The 8,589-nt window shown below is 57.8% G+C and overlaps 1 protein-coding gene across 1 annotated transcript; it reads right to left on the bottom strand.

Annotated features, from left to right (window-relative positions):
* Positions 1-479: 479 nt before the first annotated feature.
* On the bottom strand, positions 480-4,277 carry LIF (LIF interleukin 6 family cytokine). Its single transcript, XM_016198660.2, has 3 exons — positions 4,259-4,277; positions 2,351-2,529; positions 480-1,663 (listed from the first exon to the last, which is right to left on the bottom strand). Exons 1-3 carry the CDS (start codon positions 4,275-4,277, stop codon positions 1,253-1,255), a joined length of 609 nt encoding a protein of 202 aa, XP_016054146.1. The 3' UTR covers positions 480-1,252.
* Between the last annotated feature and the right edge of the window lie 4,312 nt (positions 4,278-8,589).

Raw genomic sequence — 8,589 nt, 5'->3', positions numbered from 1 at the left:
ACATCTTCAACTTCCAGACCAAGCCCTGTTGAGGCCTGACCCTGGCCCTGGCTCCTAAAGAAGGAGCCATTATATTATTTCTATCGGGTAGAGAACAGGGAAAGGGAAATTAATTTTGCCATTTAAAGCACCAATAAGTTAATATAAATAGGGCATCATAATAAATAGACAATTGTGCTGGGTCAAACACACAGCACACTTGGATCTCAGGCTTCCCTGAGACCCTGACCTCAAGTTCTGCTGTCTCCTTGCTCTGGGGACCAGAGATGGCCTCTGTTCCCCTCAAGTACCTTTGTGTGGCCTCACCCGGCCTCCATAGGCCTCAGATGTGAGCTGCCACTCTGAACTACTCTGTCCATCCCCTCCCTTACAGATCCTCACCCAGGAGGAAGACGCTGGGTCTCCTCAGAACTGTCTCACCTGACTTTGCCACCTGCCCACCTCCACATACCCCCCTGCTCCAGGTCTAGCCACCAGAGCCTGGCCATCCTGGGCTGCAGGAAAGACTGTGGGGAAGAGGAAGGAGAGCCCATCAAGACTTTCAGAGCCTCTCTTCCTTCCAGTATCTTCCTTCCCAGGCCTGAAGGTGGCTTCTCTGCCTCCCCAGGAACCTGAATGCCAGTAACCCTTCTGGAACCTTCGGCTTAACAGTTTCTAGGCCTGAGCTCTCCAAGCACATGCAAGAGAAGGCAACATCCCAAATCAGAGCTCCCTTCTCTAACTTCCACTCACCACACTTACAGGGGCCAAGGAGTCCTTCGGGATCCCAGCCCCTCTGGCCTGCCCCAACCAAATCTTCCAAAGTCTACCTAAGGGGCAGCAAAGGCACTGATGGTGGTCATCTTGCTGGGGCCGGGCAATCCCCCTGACCCTTGCTGTGTTGCCCTGTGGTCAGGGTTGCCGTAGATAAGTTGTTCAGTTTGGTCACAAAACCCCTGGCTGAGGGGGTAAGTGGGGGCAGAAGTCCAGCCCACACTCCCCTCACCAGCCTCATACCCCGGTGCTGGCTGCAGTCTCCCAGAAGAAGGGGCACCTTCTTCTAGTTGGCGCTGTATATAGGCCCTGCCTATGGGAGTTTTGACTCTGCTCAGTTTCATCACAGTGTCCCTGGAGGGGAGTGGACTGGCCAGGAACCCCTCAGGGTCTGCCAGCAGACTGCACTTGGGTTTGGTGATGCTTTGGGCCCTGGCCACAGTCTGAGAGCCACCTGAGTCTAAGATCTTGGGTCACTGCACGCTTCAGGACCTCCTGTCTAGAAGGCCTGAGCCAGCATGGCAATGACCTGCTTATACTTCCCCAGGAGCTGACAGCCCAGCTTCTTCTTCTGGAAGACATCCTTGTCCGAGGTGTCGGGGCCATAGGCCACCTCCACGTGGCCCACGTGGTACTTGCTGCACAGGCGGCAGTGCACGTTGCTGAGGAGGCCCCGCATGATGTCCGAGGTGGCGTTCAGCTTGCTGTGGAGGCTGACGGAGTTGGGATTGAGGGTCTTCTGATCCCGAGTGATGTTGCCCAGCGAGGCGCCAAGGTAGGCGATGATGCGGTACAGCTCCACCAGCCGGGCCTTCTCCGTGCCGTTGGCATGGAAGGGAGGGAAGTCTGTCACGTTGGGGCCACACAGCTTGTCCAGGTTGTTGGGGAACGGCTCGCCCTGGGCCGTGTACTAAGGAGCAGAGGGGTGGAGAAGAAGTGACAAGAGAGTCAGGGACAGGTGTTCCAGCCCTGTTACCAACCCTCTGGGTGAACTCTCAGGTCTCAGTTTCCCACTTGTGGCATAGGGACCCAACTACTTGTCCTGTAGGCATCTCAGGATTGTCATGAGAGCCAGAAGTAACCATGGGTGTGAATGCACAAGGCCTATACCAGGAAAGGGTAACCTCATCTTCATCAGGACCACATAGGGACAGGAAGGAAAATGCCATGTCTCACCTAGGGCAGGTGCACCACATACCTGCCCTTTCACTCACTGCACTCAGTCTTCCTGGGAGGCTCTGCACCCCAGATGCCCACAGCCACTGTCTCCCAGCCCATCTCCCTGTCCACCTCATCACCTCTGTCCTTTGTCTCTCATTGGCCTCTGGCTCCAAGTGGTGGAGAACTTCCACCTCCCCCCAGCTCTGCCCTACCTAACTGGACACCCTGGGAAAGTGACCTCCAGTCTCCAAGCCTGTGCTGGGGGTGGGGCGGGAGCTGTAGGAGTCCCACGTGGTTGAACCAAGTCCCCTCCCCGTTCCCTCCTTCCAGCTACAAAAGGGTCCCTTCCCTGGCCAGCCCTGCCAAGCCAGGTCAGTGCAGCAAACACCCCTCCATGCTCCCTCCCTCCTGCCTCGGTAGCTCGGGGATGACTTACATAGAGAATGAAGAGGGCGTTGGCGCTGCTGTTGAGTTGTGCCAGTTGGTTCCTGATCTGATTCATGAGGTTGCTGTGACATGGATGGCGTGTGACACAGGTGGCGTTGACAGGGGTGATGGGAAGGGGGCTCCCTGCCCCGTGTTTCCAGTGCAGAACCAGCAGCAGGGGCACGACTCCTAGGAACAGGCAAGAAGTTATGAGCAGGAAGGTGGGGGGCAGGCAAGGAGGGCTCATACCCAAGGATGGTCCTCATCTCCCCTAGGACACCAATGTCCTCTCTCGGCCTCCAGTTCTGTCTTCGTCTGGCCTGGCCATTTCTAGTTTTCGCCATGTCACTGCATCTGTGTGTCTCCGTCTCCCTCTCTCCAGATCTCTAACTCTCTACCTCTGCTTCTTGTCACCTTCTTATCTCTCTGCTTTTTCCTGAGAAAAGGAGCCAAGGGGCAGGACATGAACTGTTCTCACCAGTAGGAAGCTGGGTCCAGAATGACACCAATTACCCAGCCCTTTTCCTCCTGAAGGCAAAGCCCTGAGGCCTCCTGGCCCTCTGGCTGGAAGGCACAGTGCCCCAGGCCCAAGGGGTCTAAAAATAAAAAAAAAAGGCCCCTCTTCTCCCACCTCCCAGGATGCTCCAGATTCCTAGGCTTTGCTTTCTAGGTCCTCCGCTGACCCACTTATCTCCTCCCAAACCTGTCCCAGGATTCTGGCTCCTGGGCCATTTGTCCCTTAACTCTGTCCCCCTCTCCAAGTGCCCATTTCTTCTATCTCTATCTGCCAAATGTGGCCACTCCCTTACTAGGACCCTCGACTCAACTCCATCCAATTCTGTGGCTCTGCTCCCCCACCCATCCCCAAATCACCATCAAAACTTCCAGCCCCCCAGCTCTGCACAGCTCATCTCCATGCTCCCCCCCCCCCACTCCTGTCTACTACTCCTTGCCCCAGGCTCTGGGCTAGAACAAGGAGAATCCAGGGGTCCCACCTGCCCCAGAGCCTTGGGGAAGAAGAGGAAATGGTGCAACCAGAAAAGGGAAAAGGTCGGAGGCAGACAGGTGGGCGGAGGAGGAAAGAAAGTGAAAGGGGACAGGAGAGCTGGGAACTGTTGGGGCCTGTCCTGGATCGCCCCTCCCCTAGGGTGCCCGCTCTCCCCCCTTCTCTCCTAAGTCCCCTCAGAGGGACCTTTCCAGGTGGCTCAATAGCAGGGACTGGGGTCAGCAGAGGGTGAGGCTGGGGACCCCCTGAGGCTGGGGGGGAGAGGAGGCGCAGGCGCTTCCTGCTCGGGTCCCCCCTGCTGGGCCAGTGGCAGCCTCAGGTTCACTTCTGCGGGTATCCTGTTCCTCCCAGCATCCCCAGGCCATGCTGAGTCCCAGGGATGGCCGGGGGGGACCCCTCCACGCCCCCCAGCTCACCTAGCACAGACCGCAGCTTTTCAGGTGCCAGCGGATGGAGGCGGCACCTGCTCCTGTCCGAGCCGGAGTTTGCAGGCTGCTCGGCGGCCGCCGCCCCTCCCAGGGAGCAGCACGGGACGCAGTTGGAAAAGAGAAAGCGGAAAGACGGAAAGAAAGAAAAGAGGGAGGGTGAATCCCGGAGACGGCGGGCGCGCAGGGCAGCCCCGAGAGCGCGGGGCTGAGGAGGAGGAGCGGGAGGTGCAGGAAGGCTGGCGCCCCCTCCCTGGCCCGCCGACCTGCCGGCCCCCGGGCGGGCGGGCGAGGCGCCGGGACCATGTGCCCGCGCTCGCCCCGGGCCGCCTCCCAGCGCCTCCAGCGGCCGGGCCGGCAGCGCCCGCGCCCCAAGTGTCCGTAAGTCTGCGCCGGGTGGGTGTCCCGTCGGCGATCGCCAAGCGCCCCGAGTTGCGGCTGCACTCGCAGCGGGGCGCGGAGGCCAGCGCGGGGCGGGTGGATTTACCTGCTGCCAAGACCTTCATTATGGGCTGGACTCCAGAGGCCCTTGGAGGAGACCTTAGATGCCGGCAGTTTTCAGAGGTTCATGCTCAAATGGGGAATTTGCCTGATTTATATACTGGAGCCTGTGTTGTAAGACAGAAAGAAACGGCTATATTTAGCAGGGATCCCTGTCCAGGAAGTTGTTTGAGGTGCATCATAGGAAATTATGAATGGAAGAAAGTGAGAGTGAAGGGGGGGGAGTGAGGGGGGAGGGTGGGGAGAGCAGACTTTTTCCCTCTTCTAAGAATTTGATTGATAAAATTATAATGAACTCTTCGACAAAACACCCTGTGGTTTTCCTGAGTGGCTTGCCCTGAAGATGAGGAGGGGGAGGAGGGTCCCCAGGCGAGTCATCAGGGTCCCCGGCTAGTGGGTGCCCCAGACAGCCCTGACTCACCTGGGTTTGGGGAGTTGGCTTGAGACTAAGCAAGCAGATGGAGGCTGGCACCTGGGGCCCCCTGATTGGGGGTTTGGGGGGGACAGTGGTCAGAAGGCAGGCTGGGGCTTGGCTGAGAAGGAGGCTCCAGGAAGAGGGGCTGGGACCCGACCTGGACTTTAGACAGTAATAAAGCGGAACTGAATGTGGGTGCTGGAAGCCACCTCATAGGTAGCCTCTTTCAACCTGCCCATTGCCACTGGGCAAAGTGGAGCTCCAAAGGGAACAGCTGCCCAGGGTCCCATAGGATCTGGCCTCCTGACCGCCATAAGCAAGCCTGCATTGCTGACCACAGGTACCTGTGAGGCTGGGAAGGGGGCTCAGAAGATGGGGGGGTGGGAGATTGCTATGACTGGGTTATTTGGGGACAGCCTGGACAGGAGCTTCTGGCAAGGTGTTGCAGGTCTGGAGTTTACCTAATCTCTTTGCAACCCCACCTCCCCTTCCAAGGGAAAGTAGTCCAACATTTCCACTCTGAAGGACACCTGAAGCAGAAACCTAGAGGTGCTTAGCAGATCGGACCTAGGTTTCCTCCTCAGGATGCAGAAGGATGGCTGAGAACAGAAATAGTTTGCTCCTCCAAGACCTGCCTTGGAAGCCCCTTAGGAGCCTCAGAAAATAATGTGGCCCCCAAAAGGTGCTTCTAGAGTCTCTAAGGCAGGTCACAAATGCTATTGGTGGAACCAGGGCAAATGTGCACAGGGACTCCTCCTCTATAAAGCATTTTTTAAAAATGAGATGGGGGAGTGCTGGCCAGATAACAGTATCTGGGGCCACACTGTCCCAGGGGCACCATGTATCCCACGAGATGTCTCATTCTCCTGGGGATCCCACCACAGCCCTCCCACCTGACCCTCACCAGAAAACAAGGCCAAAGAGTCCCGAAGCCTTTCCCTGGCCCCTAATGCCCCCTTCCAACCCCTCCCCCATCCTCCATGCACGCCCCCCACTCCTGCTTCTTGCCACATCCTGGACCTGCCCAGCCAGGCGTTCCTCCCTCATCGTGCCAGGACGGGCCCTCTTCCCCCACCCCACACACCCTGCCCCATCCAGACTCACCCCATGTACTGGGGACCTGGGATGTGGGGCAATAAAACTGCCAATCCCACCTGACACTTCCCAGCAGGAAGGAGGCTGGTAGAGCCCAGGCCAGCTCTCCTTCCTTTCCCTGCCCCCCACATCTTGTGTCTTCCTTGGGAGGGACATAGAAGGTCTCACCTGCCACTTGCCCCTCCCATACACCTGCTCTGTGGTGAGCATAAACCCCCATGATGCCCACCCACCCCAGCCTGGCTCAGGCAACCCCAAGGCCCAGGACATCCCAGCTCGCCTCCTCCTACACACACACACACACACACACACACACACACATAAACACACACACACACACACAGCCTTTCTTGCACAAGGGCCTGAACACTTGGAACACGTGAACTCTGGATCGGCCTCCAGCCCCATTCCCACATCTCTTGGACCCCTGTCACCTGACTCAGCCTAGCTTTTTTGACATGGATCCCCAAATCCATTTGACCAGAGGCCCACTGTGCCCCATCTAGGGACGCTTTGTTTCCCTGCCTGAGTCTCTCACTAGATGTCCTGATTCTCCTGGAGTGACCTGCCACCTGTCCCACTGCTCTCCTGGCCCAGTCTCTCCTGCATCCTTCCTCATGGATTTCTAGGGCCTTGCACTGCCCTCTGCCCTCCCAACCCACATCAGCCCTATAATCACCCCCAATCGCTGTAGAACCTCAGCCCCACCCCATAGGAAACAGGAAGTGGGGGCAGAGTCTAGGAGACTCTAAACCCCTGTCCTGACTGGCCCCCTCCCATGCCTCAGTTTCCCCTTTCTTAGTACCTGACTTGGTCCGTGCTCCCCAAGTGCTGTGGGCCTCTCGGCACCCCAGGCCCAGCCTCCCTCTCGTGTCCATGTCCAGGCACCACCTGCACTGGGCCTCTGGGGGCAAGGCTGGGCAGGGTCTCGGAGACGCCAGGAGGTGAGCCGCCTGCAACGTGGCGTCGGTCCCCAGGAAACGACAGCCCAGGCCGCACTCCAGGCCAGCTTTGGTCTCCTGGAGTTTGTTTTCTTCCCTCCCTCCCTACACTGCTGTGTGTGTATGTGTTTTCTCCAGCTTCCTCACGGAAGGCATCCTCCCTTCTTGGCTGCCTGCTCCCAGGGTTGTGACCCCAGGCCCCACCCTGGAGTGGCAGCCCCAGCCCGGCCCCTTCCAGCTGTGACCTCATCCCCAGCCTGTCCTGCTCCTGCACATTGGGCCTGCTGGGGATTTGACTGGCCTCAGGGTGAGGGGGACAGTCGAGGCCCACATGGGGCCCCTTCGGCCTGGGCAGGGGGCTGCTGAGCCAGGGCCCTGGGTGGCCGTCTCCAGGTGGCCGTGCCATCCACTTACTCATCTCTCCTTTCCAGAAAGTGAGCCCATGTGCCAGCTGGGGGCCTTTCTAGAGCCCCTCAAAGCTCTTTCTCCTACACACTTTGGTGCAAGCCAACACCCAGTCCCTCCTTTTCTGCTGATTCTCACCCACAAGCCTCTCCTAGAATGTCACAGGTGTTTTATTTTTCAGATGGGGAAACTGAGGCTCAGAGAAGTGAAGCACTTTCCCAGGGCAGCAGAGAGAGTTAACAGTAGAGCAGGGTCTGGAACCCAGGCCCCTGACTTGCAGACCACAGTGGTGCTGGGAGCACCTCATGCCACGAGGAGAACCAGAGGCATTAAGGCCCCTTTTCCCAGGCTGCCTCCCATGGCCCAAACGGGCAGTGCTGCCCACTGTCCTTTCAAGTGGGGACAGGTCTTATTCCCCCCTCTTTGGGGACCTGGATGGGGTCTCATACTTATTTGTTCACTTGACAGCACCTGGCTCAGGATTACACTAGAGTAGATGCTAAGTATTTCTTTAATTGATTTGAGAGAGAGAGAGGAAGGGAGAGAGAAGACAGAGAGAGAGACATCAATTTGTTGTTCCACCTATTTATGCATCCATTGATTGACTGATTCTCGTATGTGCCCTGAACAGCGACCGAACCTGCAACCTTGGTGTATCAGGACGACGCTCTAACCAACTGAGCTGCCTGGCCAGGGCATGCGAAGTACTTTTTAAAAACACTTTACAGTTTCAGAAAGCTATCTGTGCCGAATCTGTCCTGGAGAGAAGGTGTGGAGTCTGGTGGTTTGAAGCGTGGACTTCGGCCTCAGTCAGAGCTGAGTTGGAGGTTTGGCTCTGCCAGTTATGAGTTGGGTAATTTGGGGGAAATGATCACCTCCTGGTCTCAGTTTCTTCATCTGTAAAATGGGAATTATGGTACCTACACCATGGGTTTGCCGTGAGGGTTCAGGGCTCAGTGCAGTTCTGGGCACCCAGCAAGCCCTCTGCACATCAGCATGGGCACTCAACACCTCTGTGAAATAAGGGATCTTGTCCCCATTTAACAGATGAGGAAGATTGGGTGCACCCCAGGGCTGAGGGGGGAAAGCTGGGCAGCAGAGAGACCTGTCCACTCTCTTCAGCCTCCAGCTTCAGGGGTGCCTCAGAAAAATTAGATGGGTTGTGGGGGGGGCTGGCATGGCAGTGTGCTCACTCTCCTGCCATATCCCATCCTGGTCCCTGACCATCACCACTCCCCCCCAGGCCTGAGCTGAGGATAGTGGCTGACCCGACCTCACCGCCCCCAGGAACTGATTCACCCCCCAGGCCCCATCTGAGAAGGAAGGAGACACAGCTCAGCTCAGAGGGGCTTGAATCACCAGCCGCCCCCTGTGGAGCTCCAGGGGGTGCGGGGGCGGAGACCAGCCCCCCTGCCTGTCTGTCTGTCTCTTTCCCGAACCCCAGGGCACTCAGGATCGAGG

Source organism: Miniopterus natalensis, chromosome 20, assembly GCF_054644295.1.
Source record: "Miniopterus natalensis isolate mMinNat1 chromosome 20, mMinNat1.hap1, whole genome shotgun sequence".
NCBI classification, from domain to species: Eukaryota; Metazoa; Chordata; class Mammalia; order Chiroptera; family Miniopteridae; genus Miniopterus; species Miniopterus natalensis.
Note: the sequence above shows the minus strand (reverse complement) of the source record. Positions and strands in the feature narration are given on the sequence as shown.

What these genes read in the sequence shown, in the direction of transcription:
- LIF (XM_016198660.2), bottom strand. An exon ending in ACGCCCTCTTCATTCTCTAT is followed by an intron (nt 1,664 to 2,350) that starts GTAAGTCATCCC and finishes TCTGCTCCTTAG; the next exon opens with TACACGGCCCAGGGCGAGCC.